The sequence below is a fragment of the Haemorhous mexicanus genome, chromosome Z (genome assembly GCF_027477595.1).
Source record: "Haemorhous mexicanus isolate bHaeMex1 chromosome Z, bHaeMex1.pri, whole genome shotgun sequence".
Lineage (NCBI taxonomy): Eukaryota > Metazoa > Chordata > Aves > Passeriformes > Fringillidae > Haemorhous > Haemorhous mexicanus.
Genome location: NC_082381.1, coordinates 37,165,076 through 37,183,631, shown reverse-complemented (window position 1 = coordinate 37,183,631; position 18,556 = coordinate 37,165,076). Strand labels below are relative to the sequence as shown.

Sequence of the window (18,556 nt, the reverse complement as noted above, 5' to 3'; positions counted from 1 at the left end):
TGCATAAAAAAACCCTCTAGAGCATCACAAAATAAGGAATTTTCACTGTAACATACTCCCCCCAGTGACCTTGTGCTGATAGGACAATGTGAATATCTGCTTTATTAAAATATTCCAAAGCAAAATGACTACTTCTTAAGAAATTTTCCTCTACGAAACTATTTAATTAAAAAATGACTGGTGGAGGCTATTCTTCATCTGCACAGCAATAGAAAAAAAATGATTTTGTGTAGTTCGACAATTTTCTTCCTCCAATTTCTTCTAAGCTAGTGAAAGTACACCTTAATTGCAGTAGTGCCCTTCCTTCATTTTAATGTAAAACATTTTGTTCTTGAGAATAAGAAAAAATTAATTTCCTTTTTTCTTGGAGATCTGTAACTCCTTGCATGATTCTCTGTTTAAGTACCTATCTTTGCCTTTCTATCACTTTTTTAAAAAAAGAAGATACTTACTTTCTAATTCGTATGATGTATATTGTGTGAATGTTTCTACTTCTGTAGGAAGCAGACTGTTTGCATTACGTCCATCCATATTGAATTGTTCCAAACTTTCTACAGCTGCTGGATTTAAACCCCTATGAAGCCACCAGCCCTTCTCTAGTGAGCCAAACATTGGCGCTTCAACCTCAAGTAGCAGCTTTTTCTGCAGCTCTCTCAGTGAATGATGCTGATGTGCAAGGTTAACAGCTGGATGCTCTACAAAAGAACCAGAAATTAACATATAATATCAATAATCTAGAAAGACGAAAACAGAATGTCCTCTTGGAAATGAAAGCTCCCAAGTACTCCTGGCCTATCACATATATCTATTATTCATACTTCCATTTGTAACTCTGTGTCCATCAATAGATTTAAGAGCAAAGTGGTTATCAGAGGAAGTGTGCTTTTCTGAGTTCTGTGAGTAAGAGGGGCAAGGGTTTCAATTTTTTCTTTTCAAATCTAATAATGCATAGCTGCATTACTAAAGTTACGAATTATCTTTTTAATTATCTCTGGGTTATTGTCATGGTTACAAAGACTTATCATAATCCTTACCTGGAAAAAAAACCTGAAACAGTAATAAGCATACCATACATTATTTTCAACTATAAATCAATGAACAAATGAATTGGACAACAAAACAAGTCAATACACATAACTTAATCCTGAGACTTGTAAAATGAAGGCAAATAAAATGAAATGAAAGAATAGTACTAATATATATTCTGACCTTTTCATGAATAGCCTGCACCTTGTTTTGGTTTTGTGTATTCTGCTTCTCTTCTACTCTTGCAAAATTACAATATTATTTTCCATTAACAGTACTATCGAATTGATTGCTACATATTTTGAAACATTATTTAAAGGAAATTAGCACACAGGAATGAGTGAAACAGATTACCAAATTCCAACTATTAGTTATTTTATATAATAGTAGTGAACACTGTCATAAAAAAATAAAACTCTTGCTTGATTCAAATTATCTCCATAGAAGGATACATGGCACACCAACTTCTGTGTTGCCACACTCTAACTTCTTATATGTGTTAAAATAACCATATAATACAAATGTCAATGGCTAAAATATGTGCTCTGTAATATAACATCTTTTCTGCTATATTTCTGCATGTACATGGAACTTTCAAACATCAGTTAGAAATTGATCATCAATTAGAAATCCTTACCGACAAGCAAAAGAGAGCTCATATTATCCCGATACTTCTCTGATTGCCATACCAAAGATTCTAAGAATTCCCTAGAGGGCTCTGCAATCAAAATACTATGAAGAACATAAAAAATGTGCAGGTATGAAGTTTAGCAGCATTATCTGTTGAATTTTGATTTATATAAAACTATCTTTTAAAGATATAATTTGTCTTTAAATTTTCAGTTCATTCATTCATTCACTCATTCCTGAAATTTTTTTTTCCTATCCATACAAAGGACAATAGGAAAGAGTAAGAGGAGGAGCCATCAGGGCTGGGTCATGAAGTAAAGCAGCACTGAATGAAAATTCTGTCCAGACCATGGCTCCCGTCCCAAAGGGATATTGAAATTCTTCCTGCATATGTTAGAAAGACAGCAAGGCAAGAAATGCTAGTCTCAAATAAGACGAGAAGAAAAAGATGGAGAAATCCTAATCGTACGTTGGCATGAAAAGGCCTGAAATCTATTGTTGGAAGGTATCCCCAAAATAGACAACACTTTCTTACTATATATCTTCCGGACATTTTGCAGGTGATCCTTTTGCCTCATATATGAGTGCCATAGGTATAAATATATGCATATGCCCATACAGATACTTGTAATGCTTTAAATATTTACTGTCGCGTATTGCAAAAGCAAGACTGGATTTTCAGGCTATAAAATCCCCCCAGAGAAAGAGGCCTATGGAAGTAACTTCCTTTCCTTTTTCAGGCTCCTCTAGAAAACCCCACATATGGACGGTGCATTCCATCACTCTTTCACACAAAACACAATATATATGCAGCTCAAAGAATGTAAGTACCAATTCATAAATACTGTGAAGTTATTTTTTCATTATTTTGAGGATTTATGAACTAATTTGTCACTACCAAGGTTTTATTACCTGTTACCAGAGAGAGAAATAGGTTCTTCTTGAAGTCTTCTGCACAGAAAACTAACCCATGATCTTTGTTGTCTGCATGGAGGAGTTAAAGGCACTTCCATTTCATCTTTCAAATATGGAATATATTCAGCTGGAAATTGCATAAAGCCCCAGCCAAAACAAAAATAAAAATCAAAATCACAAAGCTACTTGTGAATGAAATGCACATGCTTATGAATCTTACACAAGTGAAGTTCTGGATTAAAATAGAAAATATTTTCAAGGGACAATTCAATAAGCTATATGCCCCAAATATTTCACATCTAATTTCCAGATATTTTGGGGAAATAACTGTAGATCACATTCCTTGACGTAGTTCTGAGTATATACACTTCACAGATAAGATTATAATTAAATCCATGGCTGAGATTTTGATATTTATGCCTGTTACCCTTCTTAGACGATTCCTCCATAAATTAAGTAAAGTAAGTGGGAGAGAGACTATAGGCAATATTGTGGTTGCTGTAAAAACAGCCTCAAGAACTTCAAAAACAGTCAGGATTTTAATGAAAAAAAACCAAAAAAAACCCAAAACAAAACCAAAACCTCTTTCAAGCAGAATTAGTTCTCATTGAAATTTCTAGGGATGATCACTGAAATTAATTACAACACCAGTTTTTTTTTTTTTTTTAAGTAGCATACAAACCAACCTGGCATGTTAAAAGTCCTCTACAAGTCACTTTAAACATTCTTTTCTTCTTCCTCCCAGTCATATTAAATGTGGACATATAAATGATTATTGGGTTTTATTCAAGTCTTATTACAAATTTGCAACTTCATTGATTTTGGTGGTTCACATAATTGCCCTGGTATTAATCTCTCTGGCATTCTAGTAACCCAAAAGTAAAAATCACAAAAACCACAGTTGTTTCATGTTTTGTGAAAACTAAGGCAGAAAAATTGTGAATAAATCAGTGCCTCCACAAGGAAAAACACTTATAATGAATTCAATATTAATTCCAACAGGCAGCAAGTAGATATAATCATCATATCCACATTGCCTGGACAATTGGCACAAAGCACCTATGAATCAGTCACCTGTCCAGCTGCTCACAGCTTCTCCTTGAAGGATCTAACAAGCTGATTGTTAGGCAGGAAGGGTAAGGGACAGTGATAGAAAGGCAGAGGACACAAACATATCAGAAAAACAGGGGAAAAAAGGTAAGAAATTAAAGTGGGTACAAAATAAAGCAACACACTTCAAGTCAGTATAACTTCTTTCCCACTTAGAACAAAAAAGGTTCAATGAACTCATCCTGTGAACTTCAGCTCACAAACCAGTTTTTGTGAGGAGCAACAATTTTAGGACTTTCCTTTGAATAGGACAGAAGCTGATCTCAGGACAGCAAAAATACCTGCTGTTATCTAAAAATAATATTCTTTCTCTTTTAGCAATACTATTCATATTTGTTCTTGTCTAGTTATTTATGCTTTTGAGACTGGAATTCTTTATCAGCTACATTAGTTAAACTCTGCCTACACTCAGAGTAACATTCCCCTTCTCAGAACATTGCTGACTCAGAGAATTATCTTGTCTCTCAATGCCTTTTTTAAACAAACTCAGTGACTAGAAAAAGACTGCTTAATCTTATGACTGCTTCCTCACTGAATTCAAGCAAACGTATTTCACTTCTGGTAACTCATAAAGAGCAAAATTAATTAGAAGGAGAAGACTGCTTCATAGCAGAAGTTTCTGTATTGGGTGTCAGGTTTCAGCTGAGATACCTGACAGTCTTCTAGTTATTTATGATTGCACACACTTGTAGGTCTCTATCCTACAGACCTGAGTCTATCCTGGAAAAAAAAAAAAAAAAAGAGGGAGAGAGAGATAGAAGTTGATTGCAGCCCAACAATAGAATTCTGCCTCATTGAAGAACAGAGCTAAGAGAGCAACTGGTAATAAGGACTAACACAGCCACTTTTTTTAAAAGACAATTCAAGATGGCTTGACAACTCATTTACTGCAGAAGAATGGACAATAACCTAGAGAAGATCACAGTCAATTTATTAGTACTACATACAAGGGAAGAGTTAGATCTACCGCACTTAAGCCCCTCCTGCTTGTAAGCTTTAGAAGTAAAGAGCAGTCAGAGAGCAGACTACACACAGATTACAGTTTATCATGCTAGACAATAATCTCCAGATGTAAAATAAGCTTAACTTTATCCTGGTGGAACTTGGTGTGTTTGCATTGAGCTTTTATATCAGACACTTTGAAATGGTACGATAGTTCCAAACATATTTCCGCTACAATATAGTATCTAAAGCACGGTACTATTAGTACTATTAGCCTGCAGGGGACAACTATCAGCTAAATTCAAAACTTTTTGGAACTAAGACAATAAGAAAAGTCTTGGTCTGGAGAAAGCCCAAAATTTCTTGAGTATTTTAGTAACTTCTGTATGGAAAACTGTCAAGTGAACAAGCACTGATGGATAATACTGCTGCTGTCCAATACAACAATGGAGAGATCTTTTCATAGGCAGTATATACATGAGGATGAGACGTACATGTATCATCATGCTCAGATCACATTTATTTGTAAATGTTACTCTTTGTGCAGGCTCTTCTACATTAAATGAAAGGTGAAAAATGTCACCAGCACAGCCATTTTTCTGCCTCACTTAGTCAGCTAGAATTTAGCAGTGAATTCAGTAGGGCTGGCAAAGACTGCACATTATTTTGAAAGGTTATGCCTGGAACCCGAAAAAGCTTTAAGTAAGGTTGGATGACGAGGATGAGCAGCGAGACACCAAAGCTGCTCAGCACTGGTCGATGGTGTAAACACCATGACTTGGGTTTTCAACCTAATAAAGGTGGACACACAGGGTGTATTTCCTAATCTCAGTATAAGAGAAGTGAGGATTCAATGCACATAGCAAATTCTCAACAGTAGGAGTTTATTTCTGTAGAAAACAGCTCTGGCTTAACTTCCTAGTCACACGTAATTACTGAACCATTTGCAAAACAGGATGTCTACACAGGAGTTTTAAATCTCTATAACTTACAAACACAACACTGCTACTTGAATTGTTCTCCACCACCCTCCTTTGAAAGCATTTATATCAGACTTTTACAAACTTTAAACTCCACAATTTTAATCAATCTGCCTTAACTTTCATCTGCCCTCTCTCAGTAGATGAGTTGCTAGATAAAACAAGATCTAAAAATCTAATAAAGTGCAAAAGTTATAGACATTGCTCACCGCCAAAAGCAATACAAAGGAATTGTAAAGTTGCTTGTGTTTAGACTATAAAGCTCTACAAAGGAGCATGGCACCCCCACCTCCTTATGGTGCGGGTATAAAATAATAGACTACATAAAAGTGAATCTTCTTACCTATGTAGTACATGTTCTCCCACAAACAGAATATTAGAGAAACTACTTGAAGAATTTATCTTAAATATCACCCCTTGATTTATAAAGATCTTCCTACCTGACTCACAGAATTCCAACATACTTGTGCTAATACTGGAGCAAGCCTCTTGTGGAATGGCAGAGTATGTGGAAATTTCTATTTTGTATGTAATTTCTGCTTTGAGATCTGAAAACAGATTTTAAAAGGTGCCATAAATGAACCATTTATTAATTTTTCCTGTCATACCTTTCAGTCTTTTTATTGAACCTCCATGATATATTGTTATGAAAAATTAGTCATGCTTAGTAACCCCAGATGCTTTAGCTGATTAGAGCAGTGCTCAGTCTTGTCCCTTAACTGACAAAAAAAAAAATCCCCCACAACATTGTATAGTCACTATCTGAATTATCCCAAGATCTTATGACTACAATAATTTCCAGAACAACTAAGTAGCCTGAATATAGTCTACTAGGAGTATGTGTATGTAGATTCTTTTGCTACCAGAAAAGGACTAAAACAAAACCACCCACAATAGGTTGACTTTTATTTATGGAATCCTCTAATCTCTGAAATCTCATCTTGAAACATGACACATACTAAATATATTGGAGAATGCACATGAAACCATTTTAGTCAAATATCCACTTTTAAAAGTTTTGTTTCTGTCTTCAGTAAGAGACTGGTTTACTTCAAACTGCTGCCCTATGAGACACAGAATTCAGCACACATCCTCCATCTTCAGAAGCATTAAGCCTCCTTCTTTGAGATGCTTCCTGTCCACCAAAAAAGTGGAAAATTATTTATTTTTACTATTAAAAAAAACAGCAAGAAACCAACCCACATGCAATGCCTTTTTCTTTTAACAAAACAAAATACTGTCATACAAATCAATCCATTAGCTAATAACTGTCATCAAAGTTTTATTTATCAGTAGTCTAAAAGCATTCAGTAATTTTTCTAAAATTCCTTTGAAGAAACTATTACTGTCATTGAGAATAATCCTGTTATCCATGGAAATATTTAACCGCTTTCCCCCCAGAAATCTGCTTTTTTGTTTGCAATTATAATGCAACAAAAGTATTTTTTATGGTATGACTGTTCTGCAAATAATCCTCTTAGGGATGTCTCTGAAAGTAAACTTAGAAACGTATTAGAGAGCACAACACCAAATTATATCGATTGTATTGATTATATATCACAAATCACAGCTCATATTACTATTGTGTTCCAGATTACAACACAGCCCTGGACTGAGTCAATGGCAAGTCCTTTACCACCCTTACGGAGACCTTTCTAATACGAGAAATTTGGGTGTAACAGAGGTTCTAGATCATCCACAGAAATTCTCATCTGATAAGCTGTGGAGTAATTTTTAAGTGAACTCAATATAAAAGAGCTTGATTGTGTTAAATGTGTTCAAATGAAAGGAAAATCAGGTCAAGCACTTAAGAAAACCAACCCTCACCTTCTCTGATCACTTGTTTGCAAAGGTCTTCATCATTTACAATGACTGGGGCTAAATTTAACAACTCTTTTAGTTCCAAGTATGATGGAATCTTAACACAATCAGATCTGCCATTGTTCGGTTTGCCAAATTCTAAACCAACAGGCAACAGGAAATACTGAAAAAATATTAATCACAACAGAATGGCCAGTAAATTTCCTTTCATATGACTGCACTGTCAAAGCTCTAAAAATCTTCAAATAACTTAATTCTAAACCAATTTAGGAGCTCTTAGGAGAGAAATCATTTGACATTTACACAGCACACACAAAGCTTTGCTCAATACAGGGTAAAATACAATGTTACACAACTTCCGATTGAGTCAGTGGAATATAAAAAGTGTGCCTTAATTTACAGCTCCCAACCAAGTACAATCCTCATTTATTTCACTGAAAGTTTGCTTTTTAGAATTTTGAAAAATGGAGCAAAAAATAGATTTGACCTCTTTAAAAGAAAAGCCAAGCTGGCCCCCCGAATCCCAGAACATGTCTTGCAGCCTTCCCTTTCCCAAGCTCATGCCATGGCTTCCTGTTCTAATTAATTTTTATTCTTAGTGTAACAAGTATCTACATTAAACTGCAAACACATCAGGTACCAAGACAAACAGCTTGTCAGAGCAGAGATTCCTAAAAACAGCATCTAAGAATTAAAAACCCACAAATAATACCAGTGTTTTCTAATCTTGGAAACATGAAAGCTCAAAATATTTGGCAAATATGAAAAGAACTTTGTAAGATGACTTGCAGGTGAGCAAACACACATGCATAACATAGAATAACCACTAATGTAATATACAGTATGAAACAACAGGATTATACCTCTTCATCTTTCATAGATACAGTACGGAAACTCTCTTTAATCCCCTGCAATTCATTTTGACTTTCTTCCATCTTCATTCCATTTTGGAAAGTCAAACATTCTCTTTAAAAGATCATAAAAGAAACCAAGTGACTTCTTTGTATTACCTAAAGTCTAAGACTGAAACTCTTGGCAATAGTTTTGACAGCCATATACATGGCAAAAGTTTTTCTAAATCCATGCCTTTTCTAAGAAGGCAATTCCAAGTGATGCTGTACTGATTTGTGTAATCAACCAAAGAAAATTTTTAAGAAATAACACATTATATGCAGAGTAGAAATGCTTAATATTAGGGTCTGCCTTAAACACTTACAGCAAAAAACCTTCATATTATAATTCTTCAGCCTCCCAGCACAAAAGTCCCCTCATGTAAAAGCACTTTCTGCAAAAGCTGCAGATCTAATTTCTTCCAAAGTAAAATTTTTTTACTGGACAGAAAATCTCTGTAATCTATTTGCCTTATTTATCTTTTGCCACCATTCCTATTTTCAGGAAAGATTCAGCATGAAAGAAGGCAGTGTGCCTATTACTTGTTAAAGTGAAAACTAAAAGTATGTTCCTGGTTTAACTGAAAAACTTTAAAACACTTGAAGTAAAACTCAGGAATGAAGCTACTACTTGCATTGAAAGGCAAGGACACATGCAGCACAGGGATGAAGATTTGTCAGGTAGAAAGAAAACACTTCATCAGGCATTTGTGTCAATTACAGGCACTAAACCTGTAGTGACTTTTTAGGGTAGTAACCAGAGGAATATCTTAGACTGCAGACTACAAACTGCTCTGTGTCCAGCCTTGGGATGCTCATGAATTTGAACTCAAGCTGAAGTCTGTCTAACTGACTCCCTTTCTCTAAATGCATCTCCCTGTGTGCTGCATTAGGAGATCTGGACTCCCATCTTGGACAGGTCCACGTTTTTGCTAGTCAACCACAGGTCAGGAGGTCAGAGCTATTTCTGTAAAGCTTCACACTAGCATTTTTTCTCCCATTACTGGTATTTCTGAAAGTCATTATAGAATTTGGATCACGTTCTCTTCACTGGGTATTTACAGTACTCACACAGTCTTACATCCAAGATTCACTGCAAGACTGGGGCTCATCTTTGGAAAAATAGGCAAACAACTCCATTCCTCCTTGTTCTACTGTATGGGTACATCTGGCTCAGTTAAAAGCTGTTTTACCTTGCCTCTCATTCATGCAATGCTTCCTAGTGCAAAGGAAGCAATACAAGTAGTCCAGACACGAAGTAAATCAGCACAAGAATTAGCCAGACTGTATGAATGTATATACATGATGAGTATATTAACAAAATACTTTGCCCATTTTTGATACAGCATACCTGTTTAAATGTACTGGTTTGTTCAAATTCATGACATAGGTATCATTCAATTAAATTCAATCAACCTAGCAATACAAAACTGAGCAAAACCATAAGAATAATTAATATTTGAACTTGAAGGAATACAATTCAACTGGGAAAGAGCATGGATTTACTGGCAGCACATCTGAGAGAAGAGAAAAAAGGAACATGGAAGCATGTGTAAAATCCTAGCCCTACTATATTTAGCGATAGTTTCATGATAGGGAATCAGTCAGTTTGAGGAAGGACTAAGTCCCTTAAAGATGCACATTTTTTCAGTATTCCAAAACTAATATCCTGATTGTGTTTCACACCTATAGAATGTAAAAATGACAATTTCATTAATCCAGTTTTCTTAATGCATACAAAGTTCACCCTCCTCATTTTTTCCTAAGATGAAAAGCTGAAGTCTTTACCTGTTGCAAACATAAACTAGCTACAAAGGTAAAATACAACACACATAAAAATGTTAATGGCATTATACACAGACTATGTTTTATGTTTAATATTATACAGAAATTTGTAGGTACCTGAAAATATTCTCTGCTGTTAAAAACTGTCCTTCAGAATCTAAAAGGGGATCTTTCACTAAAAAAAACTGTAGTCTGCTCAGAAGTATAGATAAAGTTGGCAATTTTTTACGAAAACTTTCAAGATTATCAACAAAAACAAACTCCTCTTCCAAATATAAATCTGACAAAATAGAAGAAAAAACATTATAAAACAAGATAAAAATACTAAGAATTATCAGAATAAAGAATTGTTGAGCAACTGTTGGAATACTATAAATGTCAGCAAAACAATAACTGCTTTTTACTTTAAACTTAAATCCTAAAACACTTAAAGTGCAAGTCTAGACTTCTGCAGTTCACATGATAACCTCTAGTTTTCCTTAGCTTTTTCTTTTATCTTACATAATACCTGTTAAAAACAAAAGGTATTTTTTGTTTCTTTGCTTGCACTTTCAAGTATGATAAAGGAACTTCCGAAGTAGGTTCTGGTCAAGAAACTTAGCTCAGTGCAATTTTAAATGTAGAAATGATGCACTCTCTCCAAATGCGTCTAAATCTAATTGCAGATTCCCTAACTATGAAGAAAAAATATTACAAAAATGGTTGCAAATTACTGTGATTTCAAGAAAGATGAGATTGTATCAACACAGGCTAGGAAATGAACAAATCTAGAGCAGCCCTGTGAGCAGGACTGGGGGGTGCTGGTGGGTGAGAGGCTGGACATGACCCAGCCACGGGTACTCCCAGCCCAGAAAGCCAAACATGTCCTGGACTGCAGCCAAAGCAGCATGGGCAGCAGGGGAGGGAGGGGATTCTGTTCCTCTGCTCTGGTCTGGTGAGAGCCCACCTGGAACCTTCCCTCCACCTCTGGGGTCCTCAGGAGAAAAAGAAACATGGACCTCTTGGAGCATGTCCAGAGGAAGAATCACAAAAACAATCAGAGGAAAGAAACACCTCTCCTGTGAGAAAAGTCTGAGAGAATCGACATATATTCAGCCTGAAGAGGAGATGGCTCCAGAAAAACCTTACTGTGGCTTCTCAGTACTTTAAGAAGGCTTATAGGAAAGGTGGGGATAGACCTTTAAGGTCCTAAGTTTTAAACTTAAAGAGGGATAAGTTAAATTAGATATAAGGAAGCAGTTTCTTACAACAAGATTGATGCCCCATCCCTAGTAGTGAGGCAGTTCCATCCCCAGAGGTGAGGTGTTTAAGGTGAGTTGGATGAGGATCTGACCAACCTGAGCTAATTACAGGGGAGTTAACTCCCGTAAAAGGTCCTTTCCAACCCAAGCCATCACATTATTCTATTTCTTTTGTGTTTAAACTACTGCTCCCCTGAGACAGAAGTGATGCAGTAACCACATTTGACAATCCCTTACATTTGCAGTATGAAATACATATGAATTTACACACACATTTTACACATATATAATACATATAGAAGGGCAAAGGAATTTTTTTGTCCTTCTTCCTTATTTTTTAACAATATGGATGTCTCCTTATTCCCACATCTCCCTTTCACTTGGATGATTCCCTGTCAGTAATAACCCTCTGTTCTCTCACAGTGCCTGAAAATGATGGATACTGATTATGCTCCCACCAAACTGTAACTGTTTTATGATGCTAACTCAAACAGATATCCACAAACAAATCTATCTTAAACTTCTTTTGGCTTGCATCTCTCTTGAGCTATTAAAACACGCCTTGCTTCTCCAGGGAATAAATCTGTCTTTTGTGGTTATATCTTATGCCACTGCAAAGTTTTTGATCACCCAAATGATCTCATCAATTTCTCTGGAACATATGTAAAAAATTACAAAAGTTAACAAGATTACTGAACCAAAACTCAGAAAACAGCAAATTGAACATTTTACCTCGCTGTGGTTCTTTAAATTCAGTGGCATAGTAAATCTTCAAATATTTGTCTTGGATGGAGTCTTCCTTAAAAGCATTATTCATAAGTAAAAAAGATTCTTCTGTGTCAGTCTGAGAGCAAGGATTTGAACTTGGAATAACTTCTATCAAATCATTATTAGTCTGAAACTCTACAGAGGAGATAGGTTTCCTAAAAAAACACAGAAAAAAAAAACTTGATGCTTAAGCTGTAGCAAAATCAATGTTGTAACTTCCCTGACTCCTCAGTGAATCAACAGCACTTAGATGCTCTAAGAACTTTGATTATCACCATATTCACTGAAGAAGACTGGAATTTAGAGTTCTCTCTGTCACTGGATCCATGGTCAAACTACACATTCAATTTTCCCTCAAGAAAAAGTCCTTTAAGTTTACACCCAGCATAAAATTGCACAAAAATAAAAAAAGCATCAAACCTATTGATGTCATAAGGTTTGTGACAAAAATTTGCTGCTGGGTTATATGTACACTTCTGTTTCAAAAACCATGAAGAAATTGCAAGTAACAGCAATAGGAAAAATACAGGGTAAGTGAAGAAATGAAACCACTTCTATTTCCTGTAACTTTTCATACTAACCTCAGTACTACTTATTAAGAAAACCTCCCTACTGTTTGCCAAATAAGTGGGAAGTAGTTTGACTACAGAAAGGAAAAAAACCCCCATGACTTTCCTGAGCTAAACATGCATCTGGAAAAAACAGTTACAATAGTTTATTGAAACGTGTTAATGCTGTGCTACCTATATAAATTGACTGCAACAATAAAGTAACTGTGACAAGTGCTGACATTTCTGAAGCACCCAAATCAGCTCATCTACGGTTATTGTACTTACTATTCTCATTTCAGACAACTGATCTCTCAATTTTGCATGCTATTGATTTATTCATATTTTAAATAATACTTAGCATTACATCATCTTGCTATTTGCTAGTCATCTTAAGATAAGGCTCATAAAAACAATCAGTGTGTAAGTACACCTCTGAAATTGAGCACAGGACTTCATGTGTAAAGCATTAGAGGGGAATCTCTGCTACCCATCTTATAAAAATCAACTATTTTACAACATTTTGACTGTAGTTCAGAAATTAATTTTTAAGCTATAAGTATTATAGTTGACAAGCAAAAACCATGTGGTACTGATAATAACTAATATCAAAAGTTTCACATGGCATAAGCCTCTGAAAATCCATTAACCTTAAAACACTGCCCAAGTTAGAACTTCACTGAAATCACTAGGTTTCACTACAGCTTTATAGCTAGAACAAACCTGAGTTATTTTTCTGAGACTATACAGACCACCTCTTTCCTAAGGCTTTTCTAGAAAATGGCAAATATTTTAATGCAGACTATTTTAAGTATGGAAAAATATTTTCGAGTCACGTAGCTATGCTTGTACAGTTACATAAGATAATTGTCTCACAGAGGAGAGGGGAAACAGCTTATTTTCATCTTCATGCAGTTTTCAGAGACTTTCTCCAATGTCATAAATAGATTACACAACCATTAAAAATTATATAAAGAACTAGTGAACTCCATAAAAACACAATGCTACTTTTAGTGAAAAAACCCATCTCTAAGCTGTCTGATAGAGTGTACAGCTCCAGCACACTTGCTACTGTCAGGAAACATCTTCATATTCTGTTTTCATCATTAACGTATAATTCAAAAAATACATCAGTGATATCAAAGAAATCATGAATGTTTTTAACTTAAAGTTACTGACTTTTCCAGGAAATCCTCCACAGGTAAACTTTTCTTCCATTGATCCAACACTGAAATAGCCATCATGTTCTGTGTTGAACCAACTAAGATGAAAAGCAGAGAAAAAGTCATGCAGCAAATATTAAAATTAGTTTTTATACATTGATTAAATCATTGTTGAGGCTAATCAAACTTTACACTTGACATATAGAAGAAACAACACCCTTAGTTTCCATTAGCAAAGGTGATACAAATGCACAAGTAAGTTGCAAACACTTTTATGCATATATTTCCCTTTGTCTGTCATTTGAAGACTTCATTTTTTGTCACATCTCATAACCTCAGCATCATCTTCCAAACCTCTCCCAAGGAATCAGGTTTGGTATTTTACTTATCTCTGATCATTGCTTTTCTTCCACAAACATTTCTCTGGAAAGAAATCTATCCAGAGATCTCTACAAACTTATCAAATATCATCTCATTTATGGTGCCACTCAAATAAATATCCATCACCCATTTGCTTCAATTTGGGCAATGAAGATTTTCTGCCTTCAAGAGCTATAAGAAAGGGCACAGTGCTATGTCTGGAAATATTTTTTTTTAGCAGATTTATCTTATTATGGATAAACACAAGTTTTTCTTTAATCTACAGTAAATCTAAACTAAACTTAAGGATTATATTACATACTTCTAGTCCATGGCTTCCTATACTTATCATCAGCAAAGAGTCCACTGAGATGATACTTTTCATCTTGATGTAAACAGGGAGGAAAGCAAAGTGATAATTTCCAGATGGAAAACTTCTGCCTTGCCATGCTCTGAATAAAAAAAAGGCATGTGATAAAATCATGAGAGAGACAGCTCCATTCTTTTTGCGCACTGCCTCTTCAAACATTCCCACTGCTTTCACGGGTTTTCTTCTTTTTAAGAGAAGATACTAACATTTACCTGATTTGCTATTTAACTTTTAACCTACGTGTCTGAGTACGAAGAATTGAACATACCCTTAGCTACCCTTTAACTAAGCTTTGAATGTGCAATTACAAGTGCTTACCTTAACACTTGGAATGATCTCCTGAATGGACACATGGATAAGCCGACCAGAAACAATTTAGTATCATTCCTACTACTGCAGTTTCAAGTGCTATTAATATTTCAAGGCCTCTTGTCTTTCATGTGTCATTATGAGCTAATGAAAGCCCTTTTAAAGCCTTTCATTTTCTCTAAAACCAGGAACAGTAATCAATTGAATTCTGGAATGAAATACTCTATGTGGCAAGTTTAGTAACTTTTCACTGAATACCAAGTTCAATAAACTACCTTACAGCTCCTTTGTCATAGAAACCTATGGCCAGTACTGTATAAAGAGCACAGAACCAAAGAATAACCGGTAAGTTCAGGAAGCAAAGAAAAATTATACTTACACATTTGTGTTTAACAAGTTTATTGAAAGAAGAAGAAAGAAGTTGTTCTTTAAAAGTCTGTGGAGTAAAAGGCATATTGGAAAAGAGAACTAGCTATAGTCATGTGGAAGAACATAATTAATAAAACCAGAAATTTTTCTCTAGCTGTAAACCCACTGCTTCACTTCAGCTGTGTTGCTTCAGGTCCCAGAACTGCCCAGCCATTCCAACATATTATGTCAAGTCAAATATAGGTTGTACTGCTAGAAATCTCAGGTGATAGATTAGAAATACCTGAAATATTTCACTGACTTGGACTGCAACCAGACTAATCACTAAAGCTATTGGTGTACTTTGCAAAGCTTCCAGTAAGAAAAGAGAAAACTTAGGGGCAAAAAACCCCAAAACCACAAGCCAAAATAAACCAACATGACAAACAAAAAACAAACACATGAGAAGCAATGAAAACAAATACTGTCACTTCACCAATACAAATCCTTTCTCCGTTTCCGTTTAATCATTTGTGGGATAGTTACAATTTTGTAAATGCTAGTTAATTTTAATTAAAAAACCCCAAAAACTCATGCCATCATAGCATCTTTTCCTTAAAAGGCTCTTGTGAAAAAACAGATCTGATCGAATGGAGTCCCTCTTGCCTAAGTCAAAGCATGGCATTTCTTCACTGATCTCTTTCACAAATTCTGAATAAAGAAGACAGAAGCAGACAACTATGGGCAGCTGGACCTATGTCTTCTACGCTTTACTGGCCACATATTAGTTTAGGTAATCTGTATTGAAGTTACTGCTGAAACAACTGCATTTATCATAAAATAAAGGGCAGCCAGTAAATTTCCTAATAGAGATAACAGGAACAGGAAATGCTACGGATAACACTTCTCCTCATTAAAAGAAGCTGTCAGAATGGGTACAAAAAATTTGTCAAAGGACTTATAGGTTAAAGAAGAATGCTACTGCTACTGTAAAAGTAGAAGCTACTGAGCAAATAAGTACATGCAATAATAAAACAGAGATCAGAAAGAAATTTGAAACACTACTATGTAGTTTTACTAAGGCTAACTTTAGCTTAATAGCTAAAATTGTTTCCTCTCACTGATATTTGTGAAGTGGAAGAAATACATCCTAGAGCTATCATCACAGGTAATAGCCTTCAGCCAGGAAAGTTGTGCATTTCACAAAATATTTTAAATTAAACAGTTCTAAGTGTGAAGTTTAAGCTGAATTAGTTCACTTCATAAAGTCTGATAAGACACATCCTTTCTTGCCATTCTCAAATATATAAAAGTGTTTTTCAAAGCCATTATTAATAGCTATAGCATTCAATCAGTGCATGTTTACCCTTGTGTATCAAGAAAATATAAAGGTCTCTGCACATTTCTCTTCCAAATGAAAGATATTATCCCAATTCCATTCAGTTTGCATGTATTGTCAGTTTATAACTAGAAAACCTTGCACTACCAAGATGACTTTGCAATCACATCTACAACACTCAGGAGCATGAAGTATCTAACTCTTGTGTCTCGGATGAAGGCTCCTTTCTTCAAAGATACTTAAAAAGGGAAGCTGGAAAAACTATACCTGGAATTCATAAAAGTGCATAACAAGTATATTAGTAGCAGGATTCCACATCCAGTTGAGTGAGCTATGTGCAGGAAACAGTTCGATAAAAGGTCATTGAATTCCAGTGTTTCCTAAAAGCTGTAAGCTTTAGTCAAGTGCAATTGATAGAGGAAAAATCAATGTAATTTTTTCTAGAGGGTAGCAACTAGGCATAGGAACAAGAAGCTGCAGTTTGAGCACACCATCTCCCTTGCACAGTCAGATCTGTATACCTTTAAATGTATGATCACATCCATTGAACCCTTCTGGTAGCACCACAGAGCAAGATTTATACTGCTCCACAGCAGCCATTCTGCAGATCACTCAGCATTTCTCTTCTACAAGTTTTCAGCTGTCCTGATGTCAGCACCATCCTCCTCAAAACTCAGGCAAGAAAAGCCATGTAATTCTCTTTTGCATATAGCCCATGACATGTTTTGATAACATCTAATTTTTTATTTGTAGATAACATGGAAACAACTGGTGATCAGGCTGAATGGAACTACATTGAGAAGATATCTACACAAAGACTGCATGACAGACTGCACACTGCTGGAATTAAATAGAAAAAGGAGTTCTGGTTGCTACAATCTAAGAAAACACAGGGACATACACAGGCACTATACAGAACACCTGCTGTACTCTAAGGAAAGGGATGTTGGCAATGCTTCATAACATGGATCGCAGTTTAACCGCAAGTACTGCAGCAGGACCACTTCCCAGGCTGCAATTCTCCAAATACGTGCTAGGAGCGCTTCTGTGCGTCCTTCTGCTCTCCCTGAACTCCTGAAGGCATCACGTCTTGCTATATTGTTCTGCTCACACACTACAAATGCCCCCTTCTGGCATTTGTAGTGTGTGAAGTAGTGATTGTTTGTGTGGGGGGAAAAAAAAAATCTCCTTTCCACGAATTTAATTTAAAACATTGCAAAAATTTTTCCCTGCAATCATTAAGGAATACAGCATTGTGTATCACTATTCTAATACACACTAAAGTAGCTAGAAAGTTGGATTATTTCTCCAGAAAGTAATTAATTTAATTTATTAGAAGGCACAGTGTATTCTCCAAAGAAAGCTCTAAACATGAAATTTGTATGTGCATAACTAGACCATTATAAGTAAATGCAACAGACACTAAAAATAACTGATGCTTTACAGTCTGTGCAAAATTGTACCCAAATTTTTTAATTTAAAAAGCCTGTAATCACTTCACTATGTTAGCCCACAAAGTGCAGCACAAAAACCTCTCTGAAAGAGAATTTGAAAAAAGTAGTTTTTGTTATCTTTTTTAATGTGCACTCAATTTTTTAGCACAATCTTTTCTCAATTTCACTAAATTTGCTATATTTTGTTCTGACTATTAAGAGAAACAATAAAACCATACCTCATATAAATAGTCTGTTGCGTGATACTTCAAAGATGCAAACATCTTGTTTTGTGATGTTTTCAACATTTCAACTGTCTGGAAGACACAGACAATATGGATCAGTTAAAAACTTTTTGTATCATCTTAAAATGTTGAAAGAGGAGGTTGAATTTCAGGTTCAACATGAATAGCTTCATAATTTGTAGTACATGCACAATGGATTGAATTTCCTGTAGCAGAAGGCTACACAAAGTGATCAATATTCTTCCTCTGGAAGGAAGATGTAACCGACCAACTATAGACCATGAACATTTTATTTGTTTTTTCTGAAAGAACTGGGCTTGCTTTTTTTTTTTT

At 35.3% G+C, this 18,556-nt stretch overlaps 1 protein-coding gene across 1 annotated transcript in view; it reads right to left on the bottom strand.

Moving 5' to 3' along the window:
* SHOC1 (shortage in chiasmata 1) overlaps positions 1-18,262 on the bottom strand; it is a 48,275-nt gene extending 30,013 nt beyond the window's left edge. Inside the window, exons 1-11 of the mRNA XM_059836423.1 lie at positions 18,218-18,262; positions 14,502-14,631; positions 13,836-13,917; positions 12,073-12,263; positions 10,217-10,379; positions 8,288-8,390; positions 7,431-7,587; positions 6,044-6,151; positions 2,569-2,698; positions 1,664-1,758; positions 453-695 (exon numbers count right to left, since the gene is read on the bottom strand). Coding sequence (XP_059692406.1) covers positions 453-695; positions 1,664-1,758; positions 2,569-2,698; positions 6,044-6,151; positions 7,431-7,587; positions 8,288-8,390; positions 10,217-10,379; positions 12,073-12,263; positions 13,836-13,917; positions 14,502-14,631; positions 18,218-18,262 — 1,447 coding nt within the window. The remainder of the gene's footprint in view (positions 1-452; positions 696-1,663; positions 1,759-2,568; positions 2,699-6,043; positions 6,152-7,430; positions 7,588-8,287; positions 8,391-10,216; positions 10,380-12,072; positions 12,264-13,835; positions 13,918-14,501; positions 14,632-18,217) is intronic.
* Between the last annotated feature and the right edge of the window lie 294 nt (positions 18,263-18,556).